Genomic DNA, 24,042 nt, shown 5'->3' on the forward strand with positions numbered 1-24,042 from the left:
GGTCAATTCTATTTCACTTCCAGTCAATTCAGGAAGCACACTGGAATTCCAATTATCTTCAATGGTTTTGTAACGAGGAACATTTAGAATTGTAATTAGAATTACTTTCGGAATTCACTGGAATTGAAATTGAATTGAACCCCAACTCTAGTGAACACAGACTTCTTGAAAACAAACTATACACATATCTTCTTAAATATACTCACTTCCATATCGAATGTTCATACTGTATATTTTCAACGATAGTATTATTACCTAATGTAATACATTTATTATTATTATTATTATCATTATTATTCATTTATTATTATTTATTTACTGCGATTACTGATTTCACCTTCTTTTGACGAGAACAGAGTGGGGAGGATGAAGATTACAAGAGAATATATTCCAAGAAGATTAAGCCCCGACTGAAGTCTGAGGATCTGGCTGAGGGCGTGGACATCCATACGGAACGCCACAGCAGCACCAGCACCGACGGCAGCACGATCACCACCGTCACCCGTCGCATCACTACCTACTCTGTGGACATGCCAGGGGGCGTGGACGAGCAGCTTGAGCTCACCGGGCCAGAGTTCAAAGGGCAACGGTACGAGCAGTCAGGAGGGGGCAGCTCGTCTCAAATCCGAGTTTTACACGGAAGCTCTTCAGGTGTAGGAGGTGGATTGGAGGGGGGTGATTTTGAACTAGGAGGTGATGGTGTTTCCTTCACTGGGCCGCATGTAACTAGCTCTTCTGAGAAGCACTGGAGCACTGGAGGGGTGAAGACCACCACTGTAACGAGGGAGATAGAGGGCGGAGATGGTGGAGCAGCAGGGATCAGATTCAAAGGACCTAGCTTTGGAATGTCGGGGGTGAAGGGTCAGCGGGAGTTCGGCCTCTATAGAGGGGGTCAGCAGGGGGAGCAGGGGGGCTTTCAGGTTTCAGGTGACTCAGCTGACTACCAGGCAGGATCAGTCAATGTCACGGCACCAACAACAAATATTTCCTCCAGCTCCATAACAATGGGTAAAGGGGAGGTGAGAGGAGTAGACGTTCATTTGCCTGGTAGAGGCAGTGCAGACTGGCAGGGTAGGGTCGGAGGTTCAGTACCTGGAATAACTATTAGTGATCAACAGGTGAGAGGGTCTGGGAGCGTAGGTCACTCCGGAGGCAACCAGGGTGGGGTTTCCTTACCCAGCATGCCAGGCATTGATGCAGGGTTGAATGGAGGCAAGATATCAACAGACATAAGAGCGCAAACACTTGACATCAATAACCCAGGCATAAAGGAGTCTGGCTCAGTGAAAACGTCTGTAAAAGGACCATCGGTAAAAGGAACAACCATTGAAAATGAAAGCAAACTCAAAGGTGGCTTCAAAATGCCATCATTTGGACTGAACATTGCAGGTACAGAAAGCGATGGAGATGTTAAACTACCGAAGGTGAAGGGTAGTGTAGATGTTTCGGTTCCCGGGGTAGATGTAGATGTATCAGCCCCATCGATGAATGTTAAAGAAGGAAAAAAGATAGGTGGTATTGATATCAAAGCACCTAAAGTAGACATTAAAGTTTCAAGTGTTGATGTTCATGATCCAGAAGGAGGTTTCAAGATACCCAAAGTAAAGATACCATCATTTGGAATCAAAGAAGCGGGACGTGAGGGTCCTTATGTGGATGTCAACCTACCAAAAACCGACATTGACATCAAGCCTCCCAAAGTAGAAATTAAAGGTCCAGAACTGGACATTGAAGGTCCAGATGGTAAAATCAAAGGGTCAAAATTCAAGATGCCGACAACATCCGGACCAAACATCTCAATGCCCGATGTGGACTTCAACCTGAAAGGTCCAAAGATGAAAGGAGATTTTGATGTGTCAGGGCCCAAGATAGAAGGAGACCTCAAATCACCCAAAGTAGACATTAAAGGTCCAGAACTTGACATTGAAGGTTCAGGAGGATTTAAGATGCCAAAGATGAAGATGCCGTCTTTTGGAATCAAAGGTCCTAAACTGGAGGGTCCAGATGTGGATGTCAAACTACCTAAAGGTGACATTGAAATAAAGGGACCCAACGTTGACATCAAAGGTCCAGAACTGGACATTGAAGGTCCAGATGGAAAAATCAAGGGCCCACAATTCAAGATGCCTTCCATATCAGGACCAAAGATCTCAATGCCTGACATGGACATCAATCTTAAAGGGCCAAAGATGAAGGGTGATGTGAATGTGTCAGTGCCAAAGATAAAAGGAGATACAACAGCGCCCAAAGTAGAAATTGAAGGTCCAGATGTTGACATTGAAGGTTCAGGAGGATTTAAGATGCCAAAGATGAAGATGCCATCATTTGGATTCAAAGGTCCTAAATTGGAGGGTCCAGATGTTGATGTTAACCTACCAAAAGCTGATATAGACATCAAAGCGCCAAAAGCGGACATTAAAGGTCCAGAAATTGACATTGAAGGCCCTGATGGTAAAATCAAAGGGCCGAAATTCAAGATGCCGTCAATGTCAGGACCAAAGATCTCCATGCCTGATGTGGACTTCAATCTGAAAGGTCCCAAGATGAAGGGAGATGTTGATATGTCAGGAGAACTTAAAGCACCCAAAGTAGACATTGAAGGTCCAGATCTTGACATTGAAGGTCCAGATGGAAAAATCAAAGGGCCAAAATTCAAGATGCCATCAATATCAGGACCAAAGATCTCTATGCCTGATGTGGATTTCAACCTAAAAGGTTCAAAGATGAAGGGAGATTTCGACGTGTCAGGGCCCAAGATAGAAGGAGACCTCAAAGCACCCAAAGTAGACATAGAGGGGCCAGATCTTGACATTGAAGGTTCAGGAGGATTTAAGATGCCAAAGATGAAGATGCCATCATTTGGATTCAAAGGTCCCAAACTGGAGGGTCCAGATGTTGATGTTAACCTGCCAACAGCTGATATAGACATCAAAGCGCCCAAAGTGGACATTAAAGGTCCAGAACTGGACATTGAAGGTTCAGGAGGATTTAAGATGCCAAAGATGAAGATGCCGTCTTTTGGAATCAAAGGTCCTGAATTGGAGGGTCCAGATGTGGATGTCAAACTACCTAAAGGTGACATTGAAATAAAGGGACCCAACGTTGACATCAAAGGTCCAGAACTGGACATTGAAGGCCCTGATGGAAAAATCAAGGGCCCACAATTCAAGATTCCTTCCATATCAGGACCAAAGATCTCAATGCCTGACATGGACATCAATCTTAAAGGGCCAAAGATGAAGGGTGATGTGAATGTGTCAGTGCCAAAGATAAAAGGAGATACAACAGCGCCCAAAGTAGACATTGAAGGTCCAGATGTTGACATTGAAGGTTCAGGAGGATTTAAGATGCCAAAGATGAAGATGCCATCATTTGGATTCAAAGGTCCTAAATTGGAGGGTGCAGATGTTGATGTTAACCTGCCAACAGCTGATATAGACATCAAATCGCCCAAAGTGGACATTAAAGGTCCAGAACTTGACATTGAAGGTTCAGGAGGATTTAAGATGCCAAAGATGAAGATGCCGTCTTTCGGATTTAAAGGTCCTAAATTGGAGGGTCCAGATGTTGATGTTAACCTACCAAAAGCTGATATAGACATCAAAGCGCCAAAAGTGGACATCAAAGGTCCAGAACTGGACATTGAAGGCCCTGATGGTAAAATCAAAGGGCCGAAATTCAAGATGCCGTCAATGTCAGGACCAAAGATCTCCATGCCTGATGTGGACTTCAATCTGAAAGGTCCCAAGATGAAGGGAGATGTTGATATGTCAGGAGAACTTAAAGCACCCAAAGTAGACATTGAAGGTCCAGATCTTGACATTGAAGGTCCAGATGGAAAAATCAAAGGGCCAAAATTCAAGATGCCAACAATATCAGGACCGAAGATCTCCATGCCTGATATGGACTTCAATCTGAAAGGTCCCAAGATGAAGGGAGATGTTGATATGTCAGGAGAACTTAAAGCACCCAAAGTAGACATTGAAGGTCCAGATCTTGAAATTGAAGGTCCAGATGGAAAAATCAAAGGGCCAAAATTCAAGATGCCATCAATTTCAGGACCGAAGATCTCCATGCCCGATGTGGACTTCAATCTGAAAGGTCCAAAGATGAAAGGAGATATCGATGTTTCAGGGCCCAAGATAGAAGGAGACCTCAAAGCACCCAAAGTAGACATAGAGGGGCCAGATCTTGACATTGAAGGTTCAGGAGGATTTAAGATGCCAAAGATGAAGATGCCATCATTTGGATTCAAAGGTCCTAAATTGGAGGGTGCAGATGTTGATGTTAACCTGCCAACAGCTGATATAGACATCAAATCGCCCAAAGTGGACATTAAAGGTCCAGAACTTGACATTGAAGGTTCAGGAGGATTTAAGATGCCAAAGATGAAGATGCCGTCTTTCGGATTTAAAGGTCCTAAATTGGAGGGTCCAGATGTTGATGTTAACCTACCAAAAGCTGATATAGACATCAAAGCGCCAAAAGTGGACATCAAAGGTCCAGAACTGGACATTGAAGGCCCTGATGGTAAAATCAAAGGGCCGAAATTCAAGATGCCGTCAATGTCAGGACCAAAGATCTCCATGCCTGATGTGGACTTCAATCTGAAAGGTCCCAAGATGAAGGGAGATGTTGATATGTCAGGAGAACTTAAAGCACCCAAAGTAGACATTGAAGGTCCAGATCTTGACATTGAAGGTCCAGATGGAAAAATCAAAGGGCCAAAATTCAAGATGCCAACAATATCAGGACCGAAGATCTCCATGCCTGATATGGACTTCAATCTGAAAGGTCCCAAGATGAAGGGAGATGTTGATATGTCAGGAGAACTTAAAGCACCCAAAGTAGACATTGAAGGTCCAGATCTTGAAATTGAAGGTCCAGATGGAAAAATCAAAGGGCCAAAATTCAAGATGCCATCAATTTCAGGACCGAAGATCTCCATGCCCGATGTGGACTTCAATCTGAAAGGTCCAAAGATGAAAGGAGATATCGATGTTTCAGGGCCCAAGATAGAAGGAGACCTCAAAGCACCCAAAGTAGACATAGAGGGGCCAGATCTTTACATTGAAGGTTCAGGAGGATTTAAGATGCCAAAGATGAAGATGCCATCATTTGGATTCAAAGGTCCTAAATTGGAGGGTGCAGATGTTGATGTTAACCTGCCAACAGCTGATATAGACATCAAATCGCCCAAAGTGGACATTAAAGGTCCAGAACTTGACATTGAAGGTTCAGGAGGATTTAAGATGCCAAAGATGAAGATGCCGTCTTTCGGATTTAAAGGTCCTAAATTGGAGGGTCCAGATGTTGATGTTAACCTACCAAAAGCTGATATAGACATCAAAGCGCCAAAAGTGGACATCAAAGGTCCAGAACTGGACATTGAAGGCCCTGATGGTAAAATCAAAGGGCCGAAATTCAAGATGCCGTCAATGTCAGGACCAAAGATCTCCATGCCTGATGTGGACTTCAATCTGAAAGGTCCCAAGATGAAGGGAGATGTTGATATGTCAGGAGAACTTAAAGCACCCAAAGTAGACATTGAAGGTCCAGATCTTAACATTGAAGGTCCAGATGGAAAAATCAAAGGGCCAAAATTCAAGATGCCGTCAATATCAGGACCGAAGATCTCCATGCCTGATATGGACTTCAATCTGAAAGGTCCCAAGATGAAGGGAGATGTTGATATGTCAGGAGAACTTAAAGCACCCAAAGTAGACATTGAAGGTCCAGATCTTGAAATTGAAGGTCCAGATGGAAAAATCAAAGGGCCAAAATTCAAGATGCCATCAATTTCAGGACCGAAGATCTCCATGCCTGATGTGGACTTCAATCTGAAAGGTCCAAAGATGAAAGGAGATATCGATGTTTCAGGGCCCAAGATAGAAGGAGACCTCAAAGCACCCAAAGTAGACATTGAAGGGCCAGATGTTGACATTGAAGGTTCAGGAGGATTTAAGATGCCAAAGATGAAGATGCCATCATTTGGATTCAAAGGTCCTAAATTGGAGGGTGCAGATGTTGATGTTAACCTGCCAACAGCTGATATAGACATCAAATCGCCCAAAGTGGACATTAAAGGTCCAGAACTTGACATTGAAGGTTCAGGAGGATTTAAGATGCCAAAGATGAAGATGCCGTCTTTCGGATTTAAAGGTCCTAAATTGGAGGGTCCAGATGTTGATGTTAACCTACCAAAAGCTGATATAGACATCAAAGCGCCAAAAGTGGACATCAAAGGTCCAGAACTGGACATTAAAGGCCCTGATGGTAAAATCAAAGGGCCGAAATTCAAGATGCCGTCAATGTCAGGACCAAAGATCTCCATGCCTGATGTGGACTTCAATCTGAAAGGTCCCAAGATGAAGGGAGATGTTGATATGTCAGGAGAACTTAAAGCACCCAAAGTAGACATTGAAGGTCCAGATCTTAACATTGAAGGTCCAGATGGAAAAATCAAAGGGCCAACATTCAAGATGCCATCAATTTCAGGACCGAAGATCTCCATGCCTGATGTGGACTTCAATCTGAAAGGTCCAAAGATGAAAGGAGATTTCGATGTGTCAGGGCCCAAGATAGAAGGAGACCTCAAAGCACCCAAAGTAGACATTGAAGGTCCAAATGTTGACATTGAAGGTTCAGGAGGATTTAAGATGCCAAAGATGAAGATGCCATCATTTGGATTCAAAGGTCCTAAATTGGAGGGTGCAGATGTTGATGTTAACCTGCCAACAGCTGATATAGACATCAAATCGCCCAAAGTGGACATTAAAGGTCCAGAACTTGACATTGAAGGTTCAGGAGGATTTAAGATGCCAAAGATGAAGATGCCGTCTTTCGGATTTAAAGGTCCTAAATTGGAGGGTCCAGATGTTGATGTTAACCTACCAAAAGCTGATATAGACATCAAAGCGCCAAAAGTGGACATCAAAGGTCCAGAACTGGACATTGAAGGCCCTGATGGTAAAATCAAAGGGCCGAAATTCAAGATGCCGTCAATGTCAGGACCAAAGATCTCCATGCCTGATGTGGACTTCAATCTGAAAGGTCCCAAGATGAAGGGAGATATTGATATGTCAGGAGAACTTAAAGCACCCAAAGTAGACATTGAAGGTCCAGATCTTGACATTGAAGGTCCAGATGGAAAAATCAAAGGGCCAAAATTCAAGATGCCATCAATTTCAGGACCGAAGATCTCCATGCCTGATGTGGATTTCAACCTAAAAGGTCCAAAGATGAAGGGAGATTTCGACGTGTCAGGGCCCAAGATAGAAGGAGACCTCAAAGCACCCAAAGTAGACATAGAGGGGCCAGATCTTGACATTGAAGGTTCAGGAGGATTTAAGATGCCAAAGATGAAGATGCCATCATTTGGATTCAAAGGTCCTAAATTGGAGGGTGCAGATGTTGATGTTAACCTGCCAACAGCTGATATAGACATCAAATCGCCTAAAGTGGACATTAAAGGTCCAGAACTTGACATTGAAGGTTCAGGAGGATTTAAGATGCCAAAGATGAAGATGCCGTCTTTCGGATTTAAAGGTCCTAAATTGGAGGGTCCAGATGTTGATGTTAACCTACCAAAAGCTGATATAGACATCAAAGCGCCAAAAGTGGACATCAAAGGTCCAGAACTGGACATTGAAGGCCCTGATGGTAAAATCAAAGGGCCGAAATTCAAGATGCCGTCAATGTCAGGACCAAAGATCTCCATGCCTGATGTGGACTTCAATCTGAAAGGTCCCAAGATGAAGGGAGATGTTGATATGTCAGGAGAACTTAAAGCACCCAAAGTAGACATTGAAGGTCCAGATCTTAACATTGAAGGTCCAGATGGAAAAATCAAAGGGCCAAAATTCAAGATGCCGTCAATATCAGGACCGAAGATCTCCATGCCTGATATGGACTTCAATCTGAAAGGTCCCAAGATGAAGGGAGATGTTGATATGTCAGGAGAACTTAAAGCACCCAAAGTAGACATTGAAGGTCCAGATCTTAACATTGAAGGTCCAGATGGAAAAATCAAAGGGCCAAAATTCAAGATGCCATCAATTTCAGGACCGAAGATCTCCATGCCTGATGTGGATTTCAACCTAAAAGGTCCAAAGATGACGGGAGATTTCGACGTGTCAGGGCCCAAGATAGAAGGAGACCTCAAAGCACCCAAAGTAGACATAGAGGGGCCAGATCTTGACATTGAAGGTTCAGGAGGATTTAAGATGCCAAAGATGAAGATGCCATCATTTGGATTCAAAGGTCCTAAATTGGAGGGTGCAGATGTTGATGTTAACCTGCCAACAGCTGATATAGACATCAAATCGCCCAAAGTGGACATTAAAGGTCCAGAACTTGACATTGAAGGTTCAGGAGGATTTAAGATGCCAAAGATGAAGATGCCGTCTTTCGGATTTAAAGGTCCTAAATTGGAGGGTCCAGATGTTGATGTTAACCTACCAAAAGCTGATATAGACATCAAAGCGCCAAAAGTGGACATCAAAGGTCCAGAACTGGACATTGAAGGCCCTGATGGTAAAATCAAAGGGCCGAAATTCAAGATGCCGTCAATGTCAGGACCAAAGATCTCCATGCCTGATGTGGACTTCAATCTGAAAGGTCCCAAGATGAAGGGAGATGTTGATATGTCAGGAGAACTTAAAGCACCCAAAGTAGACATTGAAGGTCCAGATCTTAACATTGAAGGTCCAGATGGAAAAATCAAAGGGCCAAAATTCAAGATGCCGTCAATATCAGGACCGAAGATCTCCATGCCTGATATGGACTTCAATCTGAAAGGTCCCAAGATGAAGGGAGATGTTGACATGTCAGGAGAACTTAAAGCACCCAAAGTAGACATTGAAGGTCCAGATCTTAACATTGAAGGTCCAGATGGAAAAATCAAAGGGCCAAAATTCAAGATGCCATCAATTTCAGGACCGAAGATCTCCATGCCTGATGTGGATTTCAACCTAAAAGGTCCAAAGATGAAGGGAGATTTCGACGTGTCAGGGCCCAAGATAGAAGGAGACCTCAAAGCACCCAAAGTAGACATAGAGGGGCCAGATCTTGACATTGAAGGTTCAGGAGGATTTAAGATGCCAAAGATGAAGATGCCATCATTTGGATTCAAAGGTCCTAAATTGGAGGGTGCAGATGTTGATGTTAACCTGCCAACAGCTGATATAGACATCAAATCGCCCAAAGTGGACATTAAAGGTCCAGAACTTGACATTGAAGGTTCAGGAGGATTTAAGATGCCAAAGATGAAGATGCCGTCTTTCGGATTTAAAGGTCCTAAATTGGAGGGTCCAGATGTTGATGTTAACCTACCAAAAGCTGATATAGACATCAAAGCGCCAAAAGTGGACATCAAAGGTCCAGAACTGGACATTGAAGGCCCTGATGGTAAAATCAAAGGGCCGAAATTCAAGATGCCGTCAATGTCAGGACCAAAGATCTCCATGCCTGATGTGGACTTCAATCTGAAAGGTCCCAACATGAAGGGAGATGTTGATATGTCAGGAGAACTTAAAGCACCCAAAGTAGACATTGAAGGTCCAGATCTTAACATTGAAGGTCCAGATGGAAAAATCAAAGGGCCAAAATTCAAGATGCCGTCAATATCAGGACCGAAGATCTCCATGCCTGATATGGACTTCAATCTGAAAGGTCCCAAGATGAAGGGAGATGTTGATATGTCAGGAGAACTTAAAGCACCCAAAGTAGACATTGAAGGTCCAGATCTTAACATTGAAGGTCCAGATGGAAAAATCAAAGGGCCAAAATTCAAGATGCCATCAATTTCAGGACCGAAGATCTCCATGCCTGATGTGGATTTCAACCTAAAAGGTCCAAAGATGACGGGAGATTTCGACGTGTCAGGGCCCAAGATAGAAGGAGACCTCAAAGCACCCAAAGTAGACATAGAGGGGCCAGATCTTGACATTGAAGGTTCAGGAGGATTTAAGATGCCAAAGATGAAGATGCCATCATTTGGATTCAAAGGTCCTAAATTGGAGGGTGCAGATGTTGATGTTAACCTGCCAACAGCTGATATAGACATCAAATCGCCCAAAGTGGACATTAAAGGTCCAGAACTTGACATTGAAGGTTCAGATGGAAAAATCAAAGGGCCAAAATTCAAGATGCCATCAATTTCAGGACCGAAGATCTCCATGCCTGATGTGGACTTCAATCTGAAAGGTCCAAAGATGAAAGGAGATATCGATGTTTCAGGGCCCAAGATAGAAGGAGACCTCAAAGCACCCAAAGTAGACATTGAAGGTCCAGATGTTGACATTGAAGGTTCAGGAGGATTTAAGATGCCAAAGATGAAGATGCCATCATTTGGATTCAAAGGTCCTAAATTGGAGGGTCCAGATGTTGATGTTAACCTACCAAAAGCTGATATAGACATCAAAGCGCCAAAAGTGGACATTAAAGGTCCAGAACTTGACATTGAAGGCCCTGATGGTAAAATCAAAGGGCCGAAATTCAAGATGCCGTCAATGTCAGGACCAAAGATCTCCATGCCTGATGTGGACTTCAATCTGAAAGGTCCCAAGATGAAGGGAGATGTTGATATGTCAGGAGAACTTAAAGCACCCAAAGTAGACATCGAAGGTCCAGATCTTGACATTGAAGGTCCAGATGGAAAAATCAAAGGTCCAAAATTCAAGATGCCATCAATTTCAGGACCGAAGATCTCCATGCCTGATGTGGATTTCAACCTTAAAGGTCCAAAGATGAAGGGAGATTTCGACGTGTCAGGGCCCAAGATAGAAGGAGACCTCAAAGCACCCAAAGTAGACATAGAGGGGCCAGATCTTGACATTGAAGGTTCAGGAGGATTTAAGATGCCAAAGATGAAGATGCCATCATTTGGATTCAAAGGTCCTAAATTGGAGGGTCCAGATGTTGATGTTAACCTGCCAACAGCTGATATAGACATCAAAGCGCCCAAAGTGGACATTAAAGGTCCAGAACTTGACATTGAAGGTTCAGGAGGATTTAAGATGCCAAAGATGAAGATGCCGTCTTTCGGATTCAAAGGTCCTAAATTGGAGGGTCCAGATGTTGATGTTAACCTACCAAAAGCCGATATAGACATCAAAGCGCCAAAAGTGGACATTAAAGGTCCAGAGCTTGACATTGAAGGCCCTGATGGTAAAATCAAAGGGCCGAAATTCAAGATGCCATCAATGTCAGGACCAAAGATCTCCATGCCTGATGTGGACTTCAATCTGAAAGGTCCCAAGATGAAGGGAGATGTTGATATGTCAGGAGAACTTAAAGCACCCAAAGTAGACATTGAAGGTCCAGATCTTGACATTGAAGGTCCAGATGGAAAAATCAAAGGGCCAAAATTCAAGATGCCATCAATTTCAGGACCGAAGATCTCCATGCCTGATGTGGATTTCAACCTTAAAGGTCCAAAGATGACGGGAGATTTCGACGTGTCAGGGCCCAAGATAGAAGGAGACCTCAAAGCACCCAAAGTAGACATAGAGGGGCCAGATCTTGACATTGAAGGTTCAGGAGGATTTAAGATGCCAAAGATGAAGATGCCATCATTTGGATTCAAAGGTCCTAAATTGGAGGGTCCAGATGTTGATGTTAACCTGCCAACAGCTGATATAGACATCAAATCGCCCAAAGTGGACATTAAAGGTCCAGAACTTGACATTGAAGGTTCAGGAGGATTTAAGATGCCAAAGATGAAGATGCCGTCTTTCGGATTCAAAGGTCCTAAATTGGAGGGTCCCGATGTTGATGTTAACCTACCAAAAGCTGATATAGACATCAAAGCGCCAAAATTGGACATTAAAGGTCCAGAACTTGACATTGAAGGCCCTGATGGTAAAATCAAAGGGCCGAAATTCAAGATGCCGTCAATGTCAGGACCAAAGATCTCCATGCCTGATGTGGACTTCAATCTGAAAGGTCCCAAGATGAAGGGAGATGTTGATATGTCAGGAGAACTTAAAGCACCCAAAGTAGACATTGAAGGTCCAGATCTTGACATTGAAGGTCCAGATGGAAAAATCAAAGGGCCAAAATTCAAGATGCCAACAATATCAGGACCGAAGATCTCCATGCCTGATATGGACTTCAATCTGAAAGGTCCCAAGATGAAGGGAGATGTTGATATGTCAGGAGAACTTAAAGCACCCAAAGTAGACATTGAAGGTCCAGATCTTGAAATTGAAGGTCCAGATGGAAAAATCAAAGGGCCGAAATTCAAGATGCCGTCAATGTCAGGACCGAAGATCTCCATGCCCGATGTGGACTTCAATCTGAAAGGTCCAAAGATGAAAGGAGATTTCGATGTGTCAGGGCCCAAGATAGAAGGAGACCTCAAAGCACCCAAAGTAGACATAGAGGGGCCAGATCTTGACATTGAAGGTTCAGGTTTTAAGATGCCAAAGATGAAGATGCCATCATTTGGATTCAAAGGTCCTAAATCGGAGGGTCCAGATGTTGATGTTAACCTGCCAACAGCTGATATAGACATCAAAGCGCCCAAAGTGGACCTTAAAGGTCCAGAACTTGACATTGAAGGTTCAGGAGGATTTAAGATGCCAAAGATGAAGATGCCGTCTTTTGGATTCAAAGGTCCTAAATTGGAGGGTCCAGATGTTGATGTTAACCTACCAAAAGCCGATATAGACATCAAAGCGCCAAAAGTGGACATTAAAGGTCCAGAACTTGACATTGAAGGCCCTGATGGTAAAATCAAAGGGCCGAAATTCAAGATGCCGTCAATGTCAGGACCAAAGATCTCCATGCCTGATGTGGACTTCAATCTGAAAGGTCCCAAGATGAAGGGAGATGTTGATATGTCAGGAGAACTTAAAGCACCCAAAGTAGACATTGAAGGTCCAGATCTTGACATTGAAGGTCCAGATGGAAAAATCAAAGGGCCAAAATTCAAGATGCCAACAATATCAGGACCGAAGATCTCCATGCCTGATATGGACTTCAATCTGAAAGGTCCCAAGATGAAGGGAGATGTTGATATGTCAGGAGAACTTAAAGCACCCAAAGTAGACATTGAAGGTCCAGATCTTGAAATTGAAGGTCCAGATGGAAAAATCAAAGGACCAAAATTCAAGATGCCATCAATTTCAGGACCGAAGATCTCCATGCCCGATGTGGACTTCAATCTGAAAGGTCCAAAGATGAAAGGAGATTTCGATGTGTCAGGGCCCAAGATAGAAGGAGACCTCAAAGCACCCAAAGTAGACATAGAGGGGCCAGATCTTGACATTGAAGGTTCAGGAGGTTTTAAGATGCCAAAGATGAAGATGCCGTCTTTTGGAATCAAAGGTCCTAAAGTGGAGGGTCCAGATGTTGATGTTAACCTGCCAAAAGCTGATATAGACATCAAAGCACCAAAAGTGGACATTAAAGGTCCAGAACTTGACATTGAAGGCCCTGATGGTAAAATCAAAGGGCCGAAATTCAAGATGCCGTCAATGTCAGGACCAAAGATCTCCATGCCTGATGTGGACTTCAACCTGAAAGGTCCAAAGATGAAGGGAGATGTTGATATGTCAGGAGAACTTAAAGCACCCAAAGTAGACATTGAAGGTCCAGATCTTGACATTGAAGGTCCTGATGGCAAAATCAAAGGGTCGAAATTCAAGATGCCATCAATATCAGGACCGAAAATCTCCATGCCTGATGTGGACTTCAATCTGAAAGGTCCAAAAATGAAGGGAGACGTGGACATGTCTGTGCCAATGATTGAAGGTGACCTGAAAGCACCCAAAGTTGATATTGAAGGGCCAGATGTTGACATTGAAGGTTCAGGAGGATTTAAGATGCCAAAGATGAAGATGCCCTCTATTTCTGGCCCCAAAATGTCGATGCCTGATATTGATTTCAATATAAAAGGTCCAAAGTTCAAGGGGGGAGTTGAGGGAGAAATCAGTACACCCAAATCTGAATTTGAGGGATTGGATATCTCAATTGAGAGTCCTGACATTACACCAAAGAAGTCTAAGTTCAAAATGCCAAAGTTTGGATTCGGAGGGCCAAAAGTCAAGTTTCCTGAGGTTGATGTAAATCTAGCAAAAGCAGATATCAATATCAAAACACCGAAAGGTAGTGTTTCAGACCTTGAGCTTGATGTTGGGGCTACCAGCCCTAAGGTCAAAGGATCCAAATTCAAAATGCCAAAATTTGGATTCAGAAGCCCGAAAGTAGAGATACCCGATATAGATATTAACATACCTAAATCTGATGTCGGCATTAAGGGACCCAGTGTTGACATTAAAGTTCCGGAAATTGACATTGAATGCCCTGATGGCAAAATCAAGGGCCCAAAATTCAAGATGCCATCAATATCAGGACCAAAGATCTCTATGCCTGATATGGACTTTGACCTGAAAGGTCCAAAGATGAAGGGAGATGTGGACATGTCTGTGCCAATGATTGAAGGAGAACTCAAAGCACCCAAAGTAGATATTGAAGGTCCAGATGTTGACATTGAAGGTTCAGGAGGATTTAAGATGCCAAAGATGAAGATGCCATCCTTTGGATTCAAAGGACCCAAACTGGAGGGGCCAGATGTTGATATCAACCTTCCTAAAGCTGACATTGATATTAAGGGGCCCAACGTTGACATTAAAGGTCCAGAACTGGACATTGAAGGCCCAGATGGTAAAATCAAAGGGCCGAAATTCAAGATGCCTTCCATATCAGGACCAAATATCTCCATGCCTGACATGGACTTCAACCTGAAAGGTCCAAAGATGAAGGGAGATGTTGATATGTCAGGAGACCTCAAAGCACCCAAAGTAGACATTAAAGGTCCAGATGTTGACATCGAAGGTTCAGGAGGATTTAAGATGCCAAAGATGAAAATGCCATCCTTTGGATTCAAAGGACCTAACCTGGAGGGTCCGGATGTCGATCTCAACTTACCTAAAGCTGACATTAATGTTGAAGGTCCAGAAATTGACATTGAAGGGTATGATGGTAAAATCAGAGGGCCAAAATTCAAGATGCCTTCAATGTCAGGACCAAAGATATCAATGCCAGATATGGATTTCAACCTGAAAGGTCCAAAGGTAAAGGGAGATTTTGATGTGTCAGTCCCCAAGATCGAAGGAGACCTCAAAGCACCCAAAGTAGACATTGAAGGTCCAGATGTTGACATCGAAGGTTCAGGAGGATTTAAGATGCCAAAGATGAAGATGCCATCATTTGGATTCAAAGGACCCAAACTGGAGGGGCCAGATGTTGATATCAACCTTCCTAAAGCTGACATTGATATTAAGGGGCCCAACGTTGACATCAAAGGTCCAGAACTGGACATTGAAGGCCCAGATGGTAAAATCAAAGGACCGAAATTCAAGATGCCTTCAATGTCAGGACCAAATATCTCCATGCCTGATGTGGACTTCAACCTGAAAGGTCCAAAGATGAAGGGAGATGTTGATATGTCAGGAGACCTCAAAGCACCCAAAGTAGACATTAAAGGTCCAGATGTTGACATCGAAGGTTCAGGAGGATTTAAGATGCCAAAGATGAAAATGCCATCCTTTGGATTCAAAGGACCTAACCTGGAGGGTCCGGATGTCGATCTCAACTTACCTAAAGCTGACATTAATGTTGAAGGTCCAGAAATTGACATTGAAGGGTATGATGGTAAAATCAGAGGGCCAAAATTCAAAATGCCTTCAATGTCAGGACCAAAGATATCAATGCCAGATATGGATTTCAACCTGAAAGGTCCAAAGGTAAAGGGAGATTTTGATGTGTCAGTCCCCAAGATCGAAGGAGACCTCAAAGCACCCAAAGTAGACATTGAAGGTCCAGATGTTGACATTGAAGGTTCAGGAGGATTTAAGATGCCAAAGATGAAGATGCCATCATTTGGATTCAAAGGACCCAAACTGGAGGGGCCAGATGTTGATATCAACCTTCCTAAAGCTGACATTGATATTAAGGGGCCCAACGTTGACATCAAAGGTCCAGAACTGGACATTGAAGGCCCAGATGGTAAAATCAAAGGGCCGAAATTCAAGATGCCTTCCATATCAGGACCAAAGATCTCCATGCCTGATGTGGACTTCAACCTGAAAGGTCCAAAGATGAAGGGAGATGTTGATATGTCAGGAGACCTCAAAGCACCCAAAGTAGACATTAAAGGTCCAGATGTTGACATCGAAGGTTCAGGAGGATTTAAGATGCCAAAGATGAAAATGCCATCCTTTGGATTCAAAGGACCTAACCTGGAGGGTCCGGATGTCGATCTCAACCTACCTAAAGCTGACATTAATGTTGAAGGTCCAGAAATTGACATTGAAGGGTATGATGGTAAAATCAGAGGGCCAAAATTCAAGATGCCTTCAATGTCAGGACCAAAGATATCAATGCCAGATATGGATTTCAACCTGAAAGGTCCAAAGGTAAAGGGAGATTTTGATGTGTCAGTCCCCAAGATCGAAGGAGACCTCAAAGCACCCAAAGTAGACATTGAAGGTCCAGATGTTGACATCGAAGGTTCAGGAGGATTTAAGATGCCAAAGATGAAGATGCCATCATTTGGATTCAAAGGACCCAAACTGGAGGGGCCAGATGTTGATATCAACCTTCCTAAAGCTGACATTGATATTAAGGGGCCCAACGTTGACATCAAAGGTCCAGAACTGGACATTGAAGGCCCAGATGGTAAAATCAAAGGGCCGAAATTCAAGATGCCTTCCATATCAGGACCAAAGATCTCCATGCCTGATGTGGACTTCAACCTGAAAGGTCCAAAGATGAAGGGAGATGTTGATATGTCAGGAGACCTCAAAGCACCCAAAGTAGACATTAAAGGTCCAGATGTTGACATCGAAGGTTCAGGAGGATTTAAGATGCCAAAGATGAAAATGCCATCCTTTGGATTCAAAGGACCTAACCTGGAGGGTCCGGATGTCGATCTCAACTTACCTAAAGCTGACATTAATGTTGAAGGTCCAGAAATTGACATTGAAGGGTATGATGGTAAAATCAGAGGGCCAAAATTCAAGATGCCTTCAATGTCAGGACCAAAGATATCAATGCCAGATATGGATTTCAACCTGAAAGGTCCAAAGGTAAAGGGAGATTTTGATGTGTCAGTCCCCAAGATCGAAGGAGACCTCAAAGCACCCAAAGTAGACATTGAAGGTCCAGATGTTGACATCGAAGGTTCAGGAGGATTTAAGATGCCAAAGATGAAAATGCCATCCTTTGGATTCAAAGGACCCAAACTAGAGGGGCCAGATGTTGATATCAACCTTCCTAAAGCTGACATTGATATTAAGGGGCCCAACGTTGACATTAAAGGTCCAGAACTGGACATTGAAGGCCCAGATGGTAAAATCAAAGGGCCGAAATTCAAGATGCCTTCCATATCAGGACCAAATATCTCCATGCCTGATGTGGACTTCAACCTGAAAGGTCCAAAGATGAAGGGAGATGTTGATATGTCAGGAGACCTCAAAGCACCCAAAGTAGACGTTAAAGGTCCAGATGTTGACATCGAAGGTTCAGGAGGATTTAAGATGCCAAAGATGAAAATGCCATCCTTTGGATTCAAAGGACCTAACCTGGAGGGTCCGGATGTCGATCTCAACCTACCTAAAGCTGACATTAATGTTGAAGGTCCAGAAATTGACATTGAAGGGTATGATGGTAAAATCAGAGGGCCAAAATTCAAGATGCCTTCAATGTCAGGACCAAAGATATCAATGCCAGATATGGATTTCAACCTGAAAGGTCCAAAGGTAAAGGGAGATTTTGATGTGTCAGTCCCCAAGATCGAAGGAGACCTCAAAGCACCCAAAGTAGACATTGAAGGTCCAGATGTTGACATTGAAGGTTCAGGAGGATTTAAGATGCCAAAGATGAAGATGCCATCATTTGGATTCAAAGGACCCAAACTGGAGGGGCCAGATGTTGATATCAACCTTCCTAAAGCTGACATTGATATTAAGGGGCCCAACGTTGACATCAAAGGTCCAGAACTGGACATTGAAGGCCCAGATGGTAAAATCAAAGGGCCGAAATTCAAGATGCCTTCCATATCAGGACCAAAGATCTCCATGCCTGATGTGGACTTCAACCTGAAAGGTCCAAAGATGAAGGGAGATGTTGATATGTCAGGAGACCTCAAAGCACCCAAAGTAGACATTAAAGGTCCAGATGTTGACATCGAAGGTTCAGGAGGATTTAAGATGCCAAAGATGAAAATGCCATCCTTTGGATTCAAAGGACCTAACCTGGAGGGTCCGGATGTCGATCTCAACTTACCTAAAGCTGACATTAATGTTGAAGGTCCAGAAATTGACATTGAAGGGTATGATGGTAAAATCAGAGGGCCAAAATTCAAGATGCCTTCAATGTCAGGACCAAAGATATCAATGCCAGATATGGATTTCAACCTGAAAGGTCCAAAGGTAAAGGGAGATTTTGATGTGTCAGTCCCCAAGATCGAAGGAGACCTCAAAGCACCCAAAGTAGATATCGAAGGTCCAGATGTTGAAGGTTCAGGAGGATTTAAGATGCCAAAGATGAAGATGCCATCATTTGGATTCAGAGGACCTAAACTGGAGGGTCCAGATGTGGATCTTAACCTACCTCAAGCTGATATTGACATCATGGTACCTAGTGTTGACATTTCACGTACAGATCTCGACATCAGAGGTCCCGATGCAAAGTTTTCAGGTGGTTCCCTTGATATGGGAAGTCCCAGTTTCAGTTTTGAAAAACCAGACATCAAGTTTCCAAAGTTCAAAGGTCCCATGTTTGGTATTAAGTCCCCAGAAGTTGAAGGTCCTGAACTGAATATTTCTCACAGAACGATTGATGTGAAAGCACCTGAGGTTGACATTAACCTTGGGGATGCAAATATCAAAGAACCTAAATTCAATGCACCAAAGATCCATATGGGAGGAAAGAGCCCCAAATTAGATGTTCATTTGCCAGAGGTTGACAGTAGTCTAGAAGTCCCTGATGTTGATGTTCTGGTCAAAGGAAAGAAAGGCAAATTCAAACTGCCCAAAATCAAAGGGAAAGCAAAGAAACCTGATGTCGATATTGACCTTGAAACATCAGGTGTAGATTTAGATGTTGACTCTCCTGAGCTTCACCTGAAAGGAGCAAAAGTAAAGAAACCCTTCTTTGGAAAACTTCATTTCCCCGATGTGGAATTTGATATAAAATCTCCCAAAGTTAAAGGTGACTTGTCATCTGGGAGCCTACAAGCCAACACTGGGGGCCCAGATGTAAACGTGGAAGTCCCAGATGTCAAAACTAAGTCTAACATGAAATTTCCAGGGATGAAAATCAAAGGGCCCCAGGTAAATGTCCCTGATGTTGACGTAAATGTGAACGGGCAAAATCTGAAAGGAGAGGCAAGCCTCTCAGGAGGTTTTAAAGGTCCTAAGACAGATATCGGAGGAGGAGTAGAAGTAGACTCAAATGTTTCAGGATTCAGTGGACTACATTTCCCAGAGGGACACGTATCATTCCCCAAAATCAGTGTTCCAAAGTACCATGGACCAGAGATGGGAGTAGATGTTGATGCAAGGTTAGAAGCAGGGGCAGGAGCAGGGTTAGCAGTGGGGGGTGAGAAGGTTGATGTGCAGACTCCTTCGGTTATTGGTAGAGTTAGTTCTCCGAGCCTGGAGTTGCACGGCCCAGACGTGAAGAACAGTGGTGGTAAAGTGAATGTGAAGATGCCAAGGTTCGGTTTTGGCAAGTCAAAAGCAAAGGGAGGTAGTGCAGCAGATATTAGCTTTCAGGGGCCGGACGCAGAACTGGGAGCCGGTGGCGGCGTTAAGGGCTCCAAAGAGTTGAGTTTAAGTCATGGGGAGTTAGTAAGTGGCAAGTTGTCTGTAGAGGGAGGATCTGGGCATAGTGTGTCCCCTAAGAGCAAGTCAGCCTCACTGGATCTTTTTAAGAAATCAAGGCATCGGTCTTCCTCTGTGGCGAGTGACGAGGGAGATCTGGCTGTGTCTTCCCCCTCAAGTCACTTAAGTGCTGAGGGTTGCGACATCTCTGTTGATGTTGGGGGGGCCAAGGTGAAAGGAAAGAAGAGCAAGTCAAAGTTTGGCACCTTTGGTGGTTTTGGCTCAAAGTCGACGGGCTCATATGAAGTGACACTGGGTGAAGATAATGAAGAGAGAGTAGAGGGAAGTGGTGGTGTATCTCTCCCCTCTAAAAAGTCGAGAATCGCCTCATCTTCCAGCAGTGACAGTGGGTCTAGAGGTGGTTTCCATTTCCCAAAACTTGACTTTTCTATGTCACCAAAGAAATGAATGAATTGTTTAGGCTAATTATAAACTCTCTCGTATACTACCCAATTATCTTCTCCATATACACAACAGCCCTATCTGCTCAAGAATTTAAAACTTGACAGATGAGTTCACATCTCATCTCAATGTAACATTACGTGTGTGTTATTCCCTTTGGACTTTCTCCACACATTTTACTTATTACATATGGGGGTACATGACATTGTTCAGACTTCAATTTAACTGTAAATAAGATGAATCTGTATTGTAATATTAAGTATTGTCTTTTGTACATAGCCAAAATTTATTGAGCATAAATCTCACCAAATTTATACCAATAGTGCCTCACATGTTTAGTCCCATTGTTGTATTGCATTCTGTTAAAATGCATTTTGTCAAGATTAGGTATTTTTATATCCAGGGTTCTATTGCACAAAAAAATAGTATAGCTTCAATTGTTATTTTTAAGAAAAGTATGTTTATACACACAGACACACAGCAAAAAAACAACAACCTCAATAACTACTTTTCGTTTTTTATGTATGAAATTATTTACTTTTGTTTTTGAAACTTTGGATATGTACTTGTTGCAGAAGCTTATTTACTCAACATAAAGCCGTCCCTGTATACCAATGCAGTTAGAGACCATAATTGCAAATAAAAACAATGTTTCTGTTTACTAATAAATTCTATCTACTGTTGTTATTCATCTTTGAGAGAAAGCAGGCATTTTTTGTATCTTTTTTTTTTTACATCCAATTTGATTATTACAATTTGTCCCTTTTCGCTTCAAAACCTTTCATTTGAATTCTGCCAAAATGGAAGATGCACATTGAAAAATGGCATATGCTGAAGAAACCATTTGCATTTTTGTACAATCAAGATATTTAAAATGTAAAGAAGCAAATCATGACATTCTCTCTCTCTCTCTCTCTCTCTCTCTTTCTCTTTCTCTCCCCATCTCATCTGTCTCTCTCTCTCTCTCTCTCTCTCTCTCTCTCTCTCTCTCTCTCTCTCTCTTTCTCTTTCTCTCCCCATCTCATCTGTCTCTCTCTCTCTCTCTCTCTCTCTCTCTCTCTCTCTCTCTCTCTTTCTCTCCCCATCTCATCTGTCTCTCTCTCTCTCTCTCTCTCTCTCTCTCCATCTCTCTCTCTCTCTCTCTCTCTCTCTCTCTCTCTCTCTCTCTCTCTCTGTCTCTCTCTCTCTCTCTCTCTCTCTCTCTCTCTCTCTCTCTCTCTCTCTCTCTCTCTCTCTCTCTCTCTCTCTCTCTCTCTCTCTCTCTCTCTCTCTCTCTCTCTCGCCATCTCTCTATTTCTCTCCCTCACTGTCTCACTTAATGCAAGTCTCTGGTGTTTGGTTATACTAAAGAAAATGTCATGAATAAAGAGTCATGCTATATTTGTACCTGTATAGCAAAATAAATATTTGCAATGTTAATAACAGAGAAAGAAAGCAACAAAAAAAAAAAAATGTAATTTGTCTTTTATTTGACGGAGTTGGAGTTTTTAATTGATTTGAGTCTACTGTGTCTCATGTGTTTCATTCTGCAAAATAAATCAAATAAATGGTTAACATACCAATTGTCCCTGATTTCATTTCATATCACCGTCTTTATCATCCCCACCCCATTATTTAACAATGTCACGCTCTGATCTATTTCACCTGTCCCTGTGATTGTCTCCACCCCCTCCAGGTGTTGCTTATTACCCCAGTGTATTTATCCCTGTGTTTCCTGTCTCTCTGTACCAGTGTATTTATCTCTGTGTTTCCTGTCTCTCTGTGCCAGTGTATTTATCCCTGTGTTTCCTGTCTCTCTGTACCAGTGTATTTATCCCTGTGTTTCCTGTCTCTCTGTACCAGTGTATTTATCCTTCTGGACTTCTTTCCCTCCCTCCTGCCTGCCCTGACATTGATTCTGCCTGCCCTGACCTTGATTCTGCCTGCCCTGACCTTGATTCTGCCTGCCCTGACCTTGATTCTGCCTGCCCTGACCTTGATTCTGCCTGCCCTGACCTTGATTCTGCCTGCCCTGACCTTGATTCTGCCTGGCCTGACCTTGATTCTGCCTGCCCTGACCTTGATTCTGCCTGGCCTGACCTTGATTCTGCCTGCCCTGACCTTGATTCTGCCTGGCCTGACCTTGATTCTGCCTGCCCTGACCTTGATTCTGACTGCCCTGACCTTGATTCTGCCTGCCCTGACCTTGATTCTGCCTGCCCTTCGGTACCTTTTGGACTCTGAACTGGTTCTGACCCTTTTGCTTGTCTGCGACCATTCTCTTGCCTTCCGCTATTGGATGAATAAACATTGTAAGACTCCAACCGTCTAACCTCCTGCGTCTGGGTCTCGCCTTGTGTCATGATAAACAATAATATTACACAACCTAATATGTTTAGACATATAGCGGATACATGACATGGAAAAATACCACATGAAGGACTATGCTGTCAGGAAATCACACTGAGGCTCTCCTATAGAGTACAGAGCAGTCAACCACACCCCGTGGAGTGTAGTGCACTTTCAGAGAACGTGTCTATTTGGAGAGAGGTCTTAGCGGTGACGTTGAAACGGTTTTACAACAGTATTAATATTACTACATGTGGCAAGAGGAGGAGGCAGAGTTGTGGTTAACTTATTGAGAAATGGCTATAAGGCCTGCATCCCCCTTTTCCCTATATAGTGTACAACAGAGAGTATAGTGACTCAGTCAGTGAGAGGAAGCCTATTTTCATCAACTAACTATTTTTCTTTGAGACTTGTTGTTGTGAGTGTGTTGTTTTAGATCAGCATCAAACAGCTGTACTCTTTACTAATTGGATGAGAGATAGAGAGAGGGAGAGAGAGAGGGGAGAGAGAGACAGAGAGAGAGACAGAGAGAGAGAGAGCGACAGAGAGAGAGCGAGAGAGAGGGAGGGAGAGAGAGAGAGAGAGAGAGAGAGAGAGGGAGGGAGAGAGACAGAGGGAGAGAGAGACAGAGAGAGAGAGAGAGCGACAGAGAGAGAGAGACAGAGAGACACAGAGAGAGAGAGAGAGAGACAGAGATAGAGAGAGGGACAGAGAGATAGAGAGAGAGAGAGAGACAGAGAGAGGGAGAGAGACAGAGAGAGGGAGAGAGAGACAGAGAGAGAGAGAGAGAGAGAGAGGGAGAGAGAGAGAGATAGAGAAAGAGAGGGAGAGAGAGAGCCAGAGGGAGAGAGAGAGAGGGAGAGAGAGACAGAGAGAGACAAACAGAGAGAGACACAGAGAGAGAGAGAGAGAGAGAGAGAGAAGGAGAGAGCAGAGAGACAGAGAGAGAGAGAGGGAGAGAGAGAGAGAGACAGAGAGAGAGAGAGAGAGACACACAGAGAGAGGAGAGAGACAGAGAGAGAGAGAGAGACAGAGAGAGAGCGAGCGAGAGAGAGGGAGGGAGAGAGACAGAGAGAGAGAGCGGGAGAGAGAGAGAGAGAGACAGAGAGAGAGAGAGAGAGAGAGAGACAGAGAGAGACAGAGAGAGAGAGAGAGAGAGAGAGAGAGAGAGACAGAGAGAGCAGAGGGTTAGAGAGAGAGAGAGAGAGATAGAGCAGAGGGTTAGAGAGAGAGAGAGAGAGAGAGAGAGAGCAGAGAGAGAGAGAGAGAGAGGCAGCGAGAGAGAGAGAGAGAGAGACAGAGAGAGAGAGGGAGAGAGAGAGAGAGAGAGAGAGAGAGAGAGAGAGGGAGGGAGAGAGAGAGAGAGCCGTTAAATTCTAAAACCACCTAAAAGGAAGCGATTCACAAACCTTCCATA

At 43.5% G+C, this 24,042-nt stretch overlaps 1 protein-coding gene across 12 annotated transcripts in view; it reads left to right on the forward strand.

Annotated features, from left to right (window-relative positions):
- LOC110504497 (neuroblast differentiation-associated protein AHNAK) overlaps positions 1–21,098 on the forward strand; it is a 54,944-nt gene extending 33,846 nt beyond the window's left edge. Inside the window, exons 6-10 of one of the 12 annotated variants that reach the window (XM_036970329.1) lie at positions 357–10,113; positions 10,309–13,563; positions 15,121–17,169; positions 17,509–17,841; positions 18,181–21,098. In XM_036970329.1, the coding sequence (XP_036826224.1) occupies positions 357–10,113; positions 10,309–13,563; positions 15,121–17,169; positions 17,509–17,841; positions 18,181–20,303 (17,517 nt within the window). In that variant the 3' untranslated portion in view covers positions 20,304–21,098. Of the gene's footprint in view, positions 1–356; positions 10,114–10,308; positions 13,564–15,120; positions 17,170–17,508 lie in introns of all 12 variants that reach the window. The other 11 variants (XM_036970330.1, XM_036970327.1, XM_036970331.1 and 8 more) reach the window with 11 other exon arrangements.
- Positions 21,099–24,042: the final 2,944 nt, after the last annotated feature.

The sequence above is a fragment of the Oncorhynchus mykiss genome, chromosome 31, assembly GCF_013265735.2.
Source record: "Oncorhynchus mykiss isolate Arlee chromosome 31, USDA_OmykA_1.1, whole genome shotgun sequence".
Lineage (NCBI taxonomy): Eukaryota > Metazoa > Chordata > Actinopteri > Salmoniformes > Salmonidae > Oncorhynchus > Oncorhynchus mykiss.